The sequence below is a fragment of the Heterodontus francisci genome, chromosome 28 (assembly GCF_036365525.1).
Source record: "Heterodontus francisci isolate sHetFra1 chromosome 28, sHetFra1.hap1, whole genome shotgun sequence".
NCBI lineage: Eukaryota > Metazoa > Chordata > Chondrichthyes > Heterodontiformes > Heterodontidae > Heterodontus > Heterodontus francisci.
This window is the reverse complement of record NC_090398.1, coordinates 6,645,139-6,660,955: the sequence shown is the minus strand read 5'-3', so window position 1 is coordinate 6,660,955 and position 15,817 is coordinate 6,645,139. Positions and strand designations below refer to the sequence as shown.

Below are 15,817 nucleotides of genomic sequence, written 5' to 3'. Positions count from 1 at the left end.
CTGATCCCAGTGAGTGTACAGTCCCTAGTGAATGCACACAGTCCCCAGTGAGTGTGCACAGACTCCAGTGAGTGTACACAGTCCCCTGTGTACAGAGACGCTAGTAAAAATGCAGACCACTGTGAGCATACACAGTCCCAGCAATTGTGCACAGTCCCCAGCGAGTGTACACAATCCCCAATGAGTGTACACAGTCCGCAGTGTGGGTACACAGTCCCCAGTGTACAGAGACGCAAGTGAAAATGCAGACCACTGTGAGCATACACAGTCCCAGCAATTGTGCAGTCCCCAGTGAGTGTACACAGTCCGCAGTGTGTGTACACAGTCCCCAGTGTACAGAGACCCCAGTGAAAATGTACAAACCACTGTGAGCATACACAGTCCCAGCAATTGTGCACAGTCCCCAGCGAGTGTACACAATCCCCAGTGAATGTGCACAGTGCCCAGTTTGTGTACACTATTCTGAAATGTGTATACACAGTATCCAGTCAGGGTACACAGTCGCTTGTGTGGATCCACAGACCCCAGTGAGTGTACACAGTTCCCAGTGAGTGCACAGAGTCCCCAGTGAGCATACACAGTCCCCAGGGAGTGTACACAGTGCCCAGTGGGTGCACACAATCACCAGTGAAGGTACACAATCCCCAGTGAGTGTACACAGTCTCCAGTGAATGTACATTGCCCAGTGTGGTTACACAGTCCCCAGTGATTATACATAGTCCCCAGTGTACACAATCTCCAGTGAGTGTACATACTTCCCAGCAAGTGTACTTGATCCCCCATGAGTGTACACAGATGCCAGTGAGTGTACATTGATCCCAGTGAGTGTACACAGTCTCCGGTAAATGCACATAGGCCCCAGTGAGTGTACACATTCCTACTGAGTATACACAGTCCCCAGTGCATATGCACAGATCTCAGTGAGTGTACACAGTCCCAGCATGTGTATACAGTCCCAGGCAGGTATACACAATCCTCAATAAATGTACACAGTCCCCAATGAATGTATACATCCCCTTTTGTGTACACTATTCCAAAGTGTGTACACACAGTCACCAGTCAGGGTACACAGCTCTCAGTGAGTGCACACAACTCCCACTGATTTTATACAGTTCCCAGTGAGTGTACACAGCTCCCAGTGAGTGCACACAGTCCCCAGCGAGTGCACACAGCCCCCAATGATTGTACACAGTCCCCAATGAGCGTATATAGTCTGCAGTGAGTGCACATAGCCCCGGTGAGTGTGCACAGTCCCCAGTGGGTGTATACAGCTCCCAGTAATGTACACAGTCCCCAGTGAGTGTACACAGAGCCCAGTCAATGTACATAGACCCCGGAGAGTGTACACAGACACGGTGAGTTTACACAGTCCCCAGTGAGTTTACACAGTCCCCAGTGAGTGTACACAGCTCCCAGTGAGTGCACACAGTCCCCAGCGAGTGTACACAGCCCCCAATGATTGTACACAGTCCCCAATGAGCGTATACAGTCTGCAGTGAGTGTACATATCCCGGTGAGTGTGCACAGTCCCCAGTGGGTATATACAGTTCCCAGTAATGTACACAGTCTCCAGTGAGTTTACACAGTCCCCAGTGAGTGTACACTGCTCCCAGAGAGCATATATAGTCGACAGTGAGTGTACATATCCCGGTGAGTGTACACAGTCCCCAGTGCATGCATACAGTCCCCAGTGAGTGTACACAGTCTCTGGTGAGTGTACACAGTCTCTGGTGAGTGTAGACTGGCCCCAGTGAGTATACACAGTCACCAGTGAGTATACACAGAGCCCAGTGAGTGTACACAGTCACCAGTGCATGTATACAGTCACCAGTAATGTACACAGTCGCCAGTGAGTATACACAGAACCCAGTGAGTGTACACAGTCACCAGTGAGTATGCACAGAGCCCAGTCAATGTACACAGACCGCAGTGAGTGTAACAGCCCCTGGTGAGTTTACACAGTCCCCAGTGAGTGAACAAAAACCCCAGCGAGTGTACACAGAGCCCAGTCAATGTACACAGACACGGCGAGTATACAGAGTCTCTGGTGAGGGTAGACCTGCCCCAGTGAGTGTACACAGACACCAGTGCATCTCGCCAATTGTGAGAAACCTCCTCCAGACTCCTCATTGAACAAAGGCTCAATGAATGAAAGCGAGGAGTGCCGGTGAACACTTGCTTCTTTAATAGCCTCCTGATACCGCTCCTTATCCTCCACCCCAAGACTGTGTTGTGTGAGTAAAGAGCGGGGTCCTCCTGGCTTCAATTTCCTACAACATCCGCTTCATGGTCCTGAGGCCCAGGAATCCAAACACCCATTCCAGGGCCAACAACAACAAGAAGCCAAGGAAGAGATTGCACTCCACAGCGGTGAAGTCAGTCGAAAGCCTGGTGAAAACCACAGTCGTCGAGCAAAGTAACATCAGCACTGTGAGAATCAGGAAGAGAATCATCAGCCGGATCTGAGGAAAAAACAGCAAAGACAGTCATGGAAGCAATAGTGGGCAACAGCGGGGTATAGACAGGGCACACACAGGGCAACAGTGGGAGATAGACAGGGCACACACTGGGGATCAGTGGGATATAGACTGGGCACACACTGGGGAACAGCATAATATAGACAGGGCACACACAGGGCAACAGTGGGATATAGACTGGGCACACACAGGGCAACAGTGGGAGATAGACAGGGCACACACTGGGGATCAGTGGGATATAGACAGGGCACACACTGGGGAACAGCATAATGTAGACAGGGCACACACAGGGCAACAGCACAATATAGACAGGGCACACACAGGGCAACAGTGGGAGATAGACAGGGCACACACTGGGGATCAGTGGGATATAGACTGGGCACACACTGGGGAACAGCATAATAAAGACAGGGCACACACAGGGCAACAGTGGGATATAGACTGGGCACACACTGCGGAACAGCATAATATAGACAGGGCACACACAGGGCAACAGTGGGATATAGACTGGGCACACACAGGGCAACAGCACAATATAGACAGGGCACACACAGGGCAACAGTGGGATATAGACAGGGCACACACTGGGGATCAGTGGGATATAGACTGGGCACACACTGGGGAACAGCATAATATAGACAGGGCACACACTGGGGAACAGTGGGATATCCACAGGGCAACAGCACAAAATAGACAGGGCACACACTGGGGAACAGCATAATATACACAGGGCACACACTGGGGAACAGTGGGATATCGACAGGGCACACACAGGGCAACAGCACAATATAGACAGGGCACAAACTGGGGAACAGCACAATATAGACAGGGCACACACTGGGGAACATCACAATATAGACAGGGCACACACAGGGCAACAGCACAATATAGACAGGGCACACACTGGGGAACAGCATAATATAGACAGGGCACACATAGGGCAACAGCACAATATAGACAGGGCACACACAGGGCACCAGCACAATATAGACAGGTCACACACTGGGGAACAGTGGGATATCGACAGGGCACACACAGGGCAACAGCACAATATAGACAGGGCACACACAGGGGAACAGCATAATATAGACAGGGCACACACAGGGCAACAGCATAATATAGACAGGGCACACACAGGGCAACAGCACAATATGGACAGGGCACATACTGGGGATCAGTGGGATATAGACAAGGCACACACTGGGGAAGAGCACAATATAGACAGGGCACACACAGGGCAACAGCATAATATAGACAGGGCACACACTGGGGAACAGCACAATATAGACAGGGCACACACTGCGCAACAGCATAATATAGACAGGGCACACACTGGGGATCAATGGGATGTAGACAGGGCACACACTGGGCAACAGCATAATAGAGACAGGGCACACACAGGGCAACAGCATAATATAGACAGGGCACAGACTGGGGATCAATGGGATATAGACAGGGCACACAGTGGGGATCAGTGGGATATCGACAGGGCACACACTGGGGAACAGCATAATATAGACAGGGCACACACAGGGCAACAGCACAATATAGACAGGGTACACACTGGGGAACAGCATAATATAGACAGGGTACACACAGGGCAACAGCATAATATAGACAGGGCACACACTGGGGAACAGCATAATACAGACAGGGCACACACAGGGCAACAGCATAATATAGACAGGGCACACACTGGGGAACAGTGGGATATAGACAGGGCACACACTGGGGAACAGCACAATATAGACAGGGCACACACAGGGCAACAGCATAATATAGACAGGGCACACACAGGGCAACAGCATAATATAGACAGGGCACACACTGGGGAACCGTGGGATATAGACAGGGCACACACTGGGGAACAGCATAATGTAGACAGGGCACACACTGGGGAACAGTGGGATATAGACAGGGCACACACTGGGGCACAGTGGGATATAGACAGGGCACACACTGGGGATCAGTGGGATATAGACAGGGCACACACAGGGCAACAGCACAATATAGACAGGGCACACACAGGGCATCAGCATAATATAGACAGGGCACACACTGGGGAACAGCACAATATAGACAGGGCACACACAGGGCAACAGCATAATATAGACAGGGCACACACAGAGCAACAGCACAATATAGACAGGGCACACACTGGGGAGCAGTGGGATATAGACAGGGCACACACAGGGGAACTGCACAATATAGACAGGGCACACACAGGGCAACAGCATAATATAGATAGGGCACACACTGGGGAACAGCACAATATAGACAGGGCACACACAGGGCAACAGCATAATATAGACAGGGCACACACAGGGCAACAGCATAATATAGACAGGGCACACACAGGGCAACAGCACAATATAGACAGGGCACACACAGGGCAACAGCATAATATAGACAGGGCACACACAGGGCAACAGCATAATATAGACAGGGCACACACTGGGGAACAGCACAATATAGACAGGGCACACACAGGGCAACAGCACAATATAGACAGGGCACACACAGGGCAACAGCATAATATAGACAGGGCACACACAGGGCAACAGCACAATATAGACAGGGCACACACTGGGGATCAGTGGGATATAGACAGGGCACACACAGGGCAACAGCACAATATAGACAGGGCACACACAGGGCAACAGCATAATATAGACAGGGCACACACTGGGGAACAGTGGGATCGAGACAGGGCACACACAGGGCAACAGCATAATATAGACAGGGCACACACTGGGGAACAGCACAATATAGACAGGGCACACACTGGAGAACAGCAAAATATAGACAGGGCACACACAGGGCAACAGCATAATACAGACAGGGCACACACAGGGCAACAGCATAATATAGACAGGGCACACACTGGGGAACAGCACAATATAGACAGGGCACACACTGGGGAACAGCATAATATAGACATGGCACACACTGGGGAACAGCATAATATAGACAGGGCACACACAGGGCAACAGCACAATATAGACAGGGCACACACTGGGGAACAGCACAATATAGACAGGGCACACACTGGGGAACAGCATAATATAGACAGGGCACACACTGGGGAACAGCATAATACAGACAGGGCACACACAGGGCAACAGCACAATATAGACAGGGCACACACTGGGGAACAGCACAATATAGACAGGGCACACACTGGGGAACAGCATAATATAGACAGGGCACACACTGGGGAACAGCATAATACAGACAGGGCACACACTGGGGAACAGTGGGATATAGACAGGGCACACACTGGGGAACAGCATAATATAGACAGGGCACACACAGGGCAACAGCATAATATAGACAGGGCACACACAGGGCAACAGTGGGATATAGACAGGGCACACACTGGGGAACAGCATAATATAGACAGGGCACACACAGGGCAACAGTGGGATATAGACAGGGCACACACTGGGGAACAGCATAATATAGACAGGGCACACACAGGGCAACAGCATAATATAGACAGGGCACACACTGGGGAACAGCACAATATAGACAGGGCACACACTGGGGAACAGCACAATATAGACAGGGCACACACTGGGGAACAGCACAATATAGACAGGGCACACACTGGGGATCAGTGGGATATAGACAGGGCACACATAGGGCAACAGCACAATATAGACAGGGCACACACTGGGGAACAGCATAATATAGACAGGGCACACACTGGGGAACAGCACAATATAGACAGGGCACACATAGGGCAACAGCACAATATACACAGGGCACACACTGGGGAACAGCATAATATAGACAGGGCACACACTGGGGATCAGTGGGATATAGACAGGGCACACGCAGGGCAACAGCACAATATAGACAGGGCACACACTGGGGAACAGCATAATATAGACAGGGCACACACTGGGGATCAGTGGGATATAGACAGGGCACACACTGGGGAACAGTATAATATAGACAGGGCACACACTGGGCAACAGCATAATATAGACAGGGCACACACTGGGGAACAGCACAATATAGACAGGGCACACACTGGGGATCAGTGGGATACAGACAGGGCACACACTGGGCAACAGCATCATATAGACAGGGCACACACTGGGGAACAGCACAATATAGACAGGGCACACACTGGGGATCAGTGGGATATAGACAGGGCACACACAGGGCAACAGCACAATATAGACAGGGCACACACTGGGGAACAGCATAATATCGACAGGGCACACACTGGGGAACAGCACAATATAGACAGGGCACACACAGGGCAACAGCATAATATAGACAGGGCACACACTGGGGTTCAGTGAGATATAGACAGGGCACACACTGGGGAACAGCATAATATAGACAGGGCACACACTGGGAATCAGTGGGATACAGACAGGGCACACACTGGGGAACAGCATAATATAGACAGGGCACACACTGGGGAACAGCACAATATAGACAGGGCACACACTGGGGAACAGCATAATATAGACAGGGCACACACTGGGGAACAGCATAATATAGACAGGGCACACACAGGGCAACAGCACAATATAGACAGGGCACACACAGGGCAACAGCATAATATAGACAGGGCACACACAGGGCAACAGCATAATATAGACAGGGCACACACTGGGGAACAGCACAATATAGACAGGGCACACACAGGGCAACAGCACAATATAGACAGGGCACACACAGGGCAACAGCATAATATAGACAGGGCACACACAGGGCAACAGCACAATATAGACAGGGCACACACTGGGGATCAGTGGGATATAGACAGGGCACACACAGGGCAACAGCACAATATAGACAGGGCACACACAGGGCAACAGCATAATATAGACAGGGCACACACTGGGGAACAGTGGGATCGAGACAGGGCACACACAGGGCAACAGCATAATATAGACAGGGCACACACTGGGGAACAGCACAATATAGACAGGGCACACACTGGAGAACAGCAAAATATAGACAGGGCACACACAGGGCAACAGCATAATACAGACAGGGCACACACAGGGCAACAGCACAATATAGACAGGGCACACACTGGGGAACAGCACAATATAGACAGGGCACACACTGGGGAACAGCATAATATAGACATGGCACACACTGGGGAACAGCATAATATAGACAGGGCACACACAGGGCAACAGCACAATATAGACAGGGCACACACTGGGGAACAGCACAATATAGACAGGGCACACACTGGGGAACAGCATAATATAGACAGGGCACACACTGGGGAACAGCATAATACAGACAGGGCACACACAGGGCAACAGCACAATATAGACAGGGCACACACTGGGGAACAGCACAATATAGACAGGGCACACACTGGGGAACAGCATAATATAGACAGGGCACACACTGGGGAACAGCATAATACAGACAGGGCACACACTGGGGAACAGTGGGATATAGACAGGGCACACACTGGGGAACAGCATAATATAGACAGGGCACACACAGGGCAACAGCATAATATAGACAGGGCACACACAGGGCAACAGTGGGATATAGACAGGGCACACACTGGGGAACAGCATAATATAGACAGGGCACACACAGGGCAACAGTGGGATATAGACAGGGCACACACTGGGGAACAGCATAATATAGACAGGGCACACACAGGGCAACAGCATAATATAGACAGGGCACACACTGGGGAACAGCACAATATAGACAGGGCACACACTGGGGAACAGCACAATATAGACAGGGCACACACTGGGGATCAGTGGGATATAGACAGGGCACACATAGGGCAACAGCACAATATAGACAGGGCACACACTGGGGAACAGCATAATATAGACAGGGCACACACTGGGGAACAGCACAATATAGACAGGGCACACATAGGGCAACAGCACAATATACACAGGGCACACACTGGGGAACAGCATAATATAGACAGGGCACACACTGGGGATCAGTGGGATATAGACAGGGCACACGCAGGGCAACAGCACAATATAGACAGGGCACACACTGGGGAACAGCATAATATAGACAGGGCACACACTGGGGAACAGCACAATATAGACAGGGCACACACTGGGGATCAGTGGGATATAGACAGGGCACACGCAGGGCAACAGCACAATATAGACAGGGCACACACTGGGGAACAGCATAATATAGACAGGGCACACACTGGGGAACAGCACAATATAGACAGGGCACACACTGGGGTTCAGTGGGATACAGACAGGGCACACACTGGGGAACAGTATAATATAGACAGGGCACACACTGGGGAACAGCACAATACAGACAGGGCACACACTGGGGAACAGTATAATATAGACAGGGCACACACTGGGGAACAGCACAATATAGACAGGGCACACACTGGGGAACAGCACAATATAGACAGGGCACACACTGGGGAACAGTATAATATAGACAGGGCACACACTGGGCAACAGTATAATATAGACAGGGCACACACTGGGGATCAGTGGGATACAGACAGGGCACACACTGGGCAACAGCATCATATAGACAGGGCACACACTGGGGAACAGTATAATATAGACAGGGCACACACTGGGGATCAGTGGGATACAGACAGGGCACACACTGGGCAACAGCATCATATAGACAGGGCACACACTGGGGAACAGCACAATATAGACAGGGCACACACTGGGGATCAGTGGGATATAGACAGGGCACACACAGGGCAACAGCACAATATAGACAGGGCACACACTGGGGATCAGTGGGATATAGACAGGGCACACACTGGGGATCAGTGGGATATAGACAGGGCACACACTGGGGAACAGTATAATATAGACAGGGCACACACTGGGCAACAGCATAATATAGACAGGGCACACACTGGGGAACAGCACAATATAGACAGGGCACACACTGGGGATCAGTGGGATATAGACAGGGCACACACTGGGGAACAGTATAATATAGACAGGGCACACACTGGGGATCAGTGGGATACAGACAGGGCACACACTGGGCAACAGCATCATATAGACAGGGCACACACTGGGGAACAGCACAATATAGACAGGGCACACACTGGGGATCAGTGGGATATAGACAGGGCACACACAGGGCAACAGCACAATATAGACAGGGCACACACTGGGGAACAGCATAATATCGACAGGGCACACACTGGGGAACAGCACAATATAGACAGGGCACACACAGGGCAACAGCATAATATAGACAGGGCACACACTGGGGTTCAGTGAGATATAGACAGGGCACACACTGGGGAACAGCATAATATAGACAGGGCACACACTGGGAATCAGTGGGATACAGACAGGGCACACACTGGGGAACAGCATAATATAGACAGGGCACACACTGGGGAACAGCACAATATAGACAGGGCACACACTGGGGAACAGCATAATATAGACAGGGCACACACTGGGGAACAGCATAATATAGACAGGGCACACACAGGGGATCAGTGGGATACAGACAGGGCACACACTGGGCAACAGCACAATATAGACAGGGCACACACTGGGGATCAGTGGGATACAGACAGGGCACACACTGGTGATCAGTGGGATATAGACAGGGCACACACTGGGGATCAGTGGGATATAGACAGGGCGCACACTGGAGATCAGTGGGATATAGACAGGGCACACACAGGGCAACAGCACAATATAGACAGGGCACACAAAGGGCAACAGCATAATATAGACAGGGCACACACTGGGGATCAGTGGGATATAGACAGGGCACACACTGGGGATCAGTGGGATATAGACAGGGCACACACAGGGCAACAGCATAATATAGACAGGGCAAACACTGGGGATCAGTGGGATATAGACAGGGCACACACTGGGGATCAGTGGGATATAGACAGGGCACACACAGGGGAACAGCACAATATAGACAGCGCACACACTGGGGAACAGCATAATAGAGACAGGGCACACACAGGGCAACAGCATAATATAGACAGGGCACATACTGGGGATCAGTGGGATATAGACAGGGCAAACACTGGGGATCAGTGGGATATAGACAGGGCACACACTGGGGATCAGTGGGATATAGACAGGGCACACACAGGGGAACAGCACAATATAGACAGCGCACACACTGGGGAACAGCATAATACAGACAGGGCACACACAGGGCAACAGCACAATATAGACAGGGCACACACTGGGGAACAGCATAATACAGACAGGGCACACACTGGGGAACAGCACAATATAGACAGGGCACATACTGGGAAACAGCATAATATCGACAGGGCACACACAGGGCAACAGCATAATATAGACAGGGCACACACAGGGCAACAGCATAATATAGACAGGGCACACACAGGGCAACAGCACAATATAGACAGGGCACACACTGGGGAACAGCATAATACAGACAGGGCACACACTGGGGAACAGCACAATATAGACAGGGCACATACTGGGAAACAGCATAATATCGACAGGGCACACACAGGGCAACAGCATAATATAGACAGTGCACACACTGGCGAACAGCATAATATAGACAGGGCACACACAGGGCAACAGCACAATATAGACAGGGCACACACTGGGGAACAGCACAATATAGACAGGGCACACACTGGGGATCAGTGGGATATAGACAGGGCACACACAGGGCAACAGCATAATATAGACAGTGCACACACTGGCGAACAGCATAATATAGACAGGGCACACACAGGGCAACAGCACAATATAGACAGGGCACACACTGGGGAACAGCATAATATAGACAGGGCACACACTGGGGATCAGTGGGATATAGACAGGGCACACACTGGGGAACAGCATAATATAGACAGGGCACACACTGGGGAACAGCATAATAGAGACAGGGCACACACTGGGGATCAGTGGGATATAGACAGGGCACACACTGGGGAACAGTATAATATAGACAGGGCACACACTGGGGAACAGCATAATATAGACAGGGCACACACAGGGCAACAGCATAATACAGACAGGGCACACACTGGGGATCAGTGGGATATAGACAGGGCACACACTGGGGAACAGCATAATATAGACAGGGCACACACTGGGGAACAGCATAATAGAGACAGGGCACACACAGGGCAACAGCATAATATAGTCAGGGCACACACTGGGGATCAGTGGGATATAGACAGGGCACACACTGGGGAACAGCATAATATAGACAGGGCACACACAGGGCAACAGCACAATATAGACAGGGCACACACTGAGGAACAGCGCAATATAGACAGGGCACACACTGGGGAACAGCATAATATAGACAGGGCACACACTGGGGAACAGCATAATACAGACAGGGCACACACTGGGGAACAGTGGGATATAGACAGGGCACACACTGGGGAACAGCATAATATAGAGGGCACACACAGGGCAACAGCATAATATAGACAGGGCACACACAGAGCAACAGTGGGATATAGACAGGGCACACACTGGGGAACAGCATAATATAGACAGGGCACACACAGGGCAACAGCATAATATAGACAGGGCACACACTGGGGAACAGCACAATATAGACGGGGCACACACTGGGGAACAGCACAATATAGACAGGGCACACACTGGCGATCAGTGGGATATAGACAGGGCACACACAGGGCAACAGCACAATATAGACAGGGCACACACTGGGGAACAGCATAATATAGACAGGGCACACACTGGGGAACAGCACAATATAGACAGGGCACACAATGGGGAACAGCACAATATAGACAGGGCACACACTGGGGTTCAGTGGGATATAGACAGGGCACACACTGGGGAACAGCATAATATAGACAGGGCACACACTGGGCAACAGCATCATATAGACAGGGCACACACTGGGGAACAGCACAATATAGACAGGGCACACACTGGGGATCAGTGGGATATAGACAGGGCACACACAGGGCAACAGCACAATATAGAGAGGGCACACACTGGGGAACAGCATAATATAGACAGGGCACACACAGGGCAACAGCATAATATAGACAGTGCACACACTGGGGTTCAGTGGGATATAGACAGGGCACACACTGGGGAACAGCATAATATAGACAGGGCACACACAGGGCAACAGCATAATATAGACAGGGCACAAACTGGGGAACAGCATAATATAGACAGGGCACACACAGGGCAACAGCATAATATAGACAGGGCACACACTGGGGAACAGCATAATATAGACAGGGCACACACTGGGGATCAGTGGGATATAGACAGGGCACACACTGGGGAACAGCATAATATAGACAGGGCACACACTGGGGATCAGTGGGATACAGACAGGGCACACACTGGGCAACAGCACAATATAGACAGGGCACACACTGGGGATCAGTGGGATACAGACAGGGCACACACTGGGGAACAGCATAATATAGACAGGGCACACACTGGGGATCAGTGGGATACAGACAGGGCACACACTGGGCAACAGCACAATATAGACAGGGCACACACTGGGGATCAGTGGGATACAGACAGGGCACACACTGGGCAACAGCACAATATAGACAGGGCACACACTGGGGATCAGTGGGATACAGACAGGGCACACACTGGGGAACAGCATAATATAGACAGGGCACACACTGGGGATCAGTGGGATACAGACAGGGCACACACTGGGCAACAGCACAATATAGACAGGGCACATACTGGGGATCAGTGGGATGTAGACAGGGCACACACTGGGCAACAGCATCATTTAGACAGGGCACACACTGGGGAACAGCACAATACAGACAGGGCACACACTGGGGAACAGCATAATATGGACAGGGCACACAAAGGGCAACAGCATAATATAGACAGGGCACACACAGGGCAACAGCATAATATAGACAGGGCACACACTGGGGATCAGTGGGATATAGACAGGGCACAGACAGGGCAACAGCACAATATAGACAGGGCACACACTGGGGATCAGTGGGATATCTACAGGGCACACACTGGGGAACAGCACAATATAGACAGGGCACACACTGGGGATCAGTGGGATATCTACAGGGCACACACTGGGGAACAGCATAATATAGACAGGGCACACACTGGGGAACAGCACAATATAGACAGGGCACACACAGGGCAACAGCATAATACAGACAGGGCACACACAGGGCAACAGCACAATATAGACAGGGCACACACTGGGGATCAGTGGGATATCTACAGGGCACACACTGGGGAACAGCATAATATAGACAGGGCACACACTGGGGAACAGCACAATATAGACAGGGCACACACAGGGCAACAGCATAATACAGACAGGGCACACACAGGGCAAAAGCACAATATAGACAGGGCGCACACTGGGGAACAGCACAATATAGACAGGGCACACACAGGGCAACAGCACAATATAGACAGGGCACACACTGGGGATCAGAGGGATATAGACAGGGCACACACTGGGGAACAGCATAATATAGACAGGGCACACGCTGGGGATCAGTGGGATATAGACAGGGCACACACTGGGGAACAGCACAATATAGACAGGGCACACACAGGGCAACAGCACAATATAGACAGGGCACACACTGGGGATCAGAGGGATATAGACAGGGCACACACTGGGGAACAGCATAATATAGACAGGGCACACGCTGGGGATCAGTGGGATATAGACAGGGCACACACAGGGCAACAGCACAATATAGACAGGGCACACACTGGGCAACAGCACAATATAGACAGGGCACACATAGGGCAACAGCACAATATAGACAGGGCACACACTGGGGATCAGTGGGATACAGACAGGGCACACACTGGGCAACAGCATAATATAGACAGGGCACACACAGGGCAACAGTGGGATATTGACAGGGCACACACTGGGGATCAGTGGGATATAGAGAGGGGACACAATGGGGAACCGTGGGATATAGAGAGGGCACAAACAGGGGAACAGCATAATATAGACAGGGCACACACTGGGGAACAGTGGGATATAGAGAGGGGACACACAGGGGAACAGCATAATATAGAAAGGGCACACACTGGGGATCAGTGGGATACAGACAGGGCACACACTGGGGAACAGCATAATATAGACAGGGCACACACAGGGCAACAGCACAATATAGACAGGGCACACACTGAGGAACAGCGCAATATAGACAGGGCACACACTGGGGAACAGCATAATATAGACAGGGCACACACTGGGGAACAGCATAATACAGAGGGCACACACAGGGCAACAGCATAATATAGACAGGGCACACACAGGGCAACAGTGGGATATAGACAGGGCACACACTGGGGAACAGCATAATATAGACAGGGCACACACAGGGCAACAGCATAATATAGACAGGGCACACACTAGGGAACAGCACAATATAGACGGGGCACACACTGGGGAACAGCACAATATAGACAGGGCACACACTGGCGATCAGTGGGATATAGACAGGGCACACACAGGGCAACAGCACAATATAGACAGGGCACACACTGGGGAACAGCATAATATAGACAGGGCACACACTGGGGAACAGCACAATATAGACAGGGCACACAATGGGGAACAGCACAATATAGACAGGGCACACACTGGGGTTCAGTGGGATATAGACAGGGCACACACTGGGGAACAGCATAATATAGACAGGGCACACACTGGGCAACAGCATCATATAGACAGGGCACACACTGGGGAACAGCACAATATAGACAGGGCACACACTGGGGATCAGTGGGATATAGACAGGGCACACACAGGGCAACAGCACAATATAGAGAGGGCACACACTGGGGAACAGCATAATATAGACAGGGCACACACAGGGCAACAGCATAATATAGACAGTGCACACACTGGGGTTCAGTGGGATATAGACAGGGCACACACTGGGGAACAGCATAATATAGACAGGGCACACACAGGGCAACAGCATAATATAGACAGGGCACACACTGGGGAACAGCATAATATAGACAGGGCACACACAGGGCAACAGCATAATATAGACAGGGCACACACTGGGGAACAGCATAATATAGACAGGGCACACACTGGGGATCAGTGGGATATAGACAGGGCACACACTGGGGAACAGCATAATATAGACAGGGCACACACTGGGGATCAGTGGGATACAGACAGGGCACACACTGGGCAACAGCACAATATAGACAGGGCACACACTGGGGATCAGTGGGATACAGACAGGGCACACACTGGGGAACAGCATAATATAGACAGGGCACACACTGGGGATCAGTGGGATACAGACAGGGCACACACTGGGCAACAGCACAATATAGACAGGGCACACA

At 51.1% G+C, this 15,817-nt stretch overlaps 1 protein-coding gene across 1 annotated transcript in view; it reads right to left on the bottom strand.

Moving 5' to 3' along the window:
• Nucleotides 1-2,170: 2,170 nt before the first annotated feature.
• The window catches only part of LOC137345276 (transmembrane protein 17-like), a 29,006-nt gene continuing 15,359 nt past the window's right edge, over nt 2,171-15,817 (bottom strand). Inside the window, exon 4 of the mRNA XM_068008754.1 lies at nt 2,171-2,462. Within this exon, the coding sequence (XP_067864855.1) occupies nt 2,271-2,462 (192 nt within the window). The 3' untranslated portion in view covers nt 2,171-2,270. The remainder of the gene's footprint in view (nt 2,463-15,817) is intronic.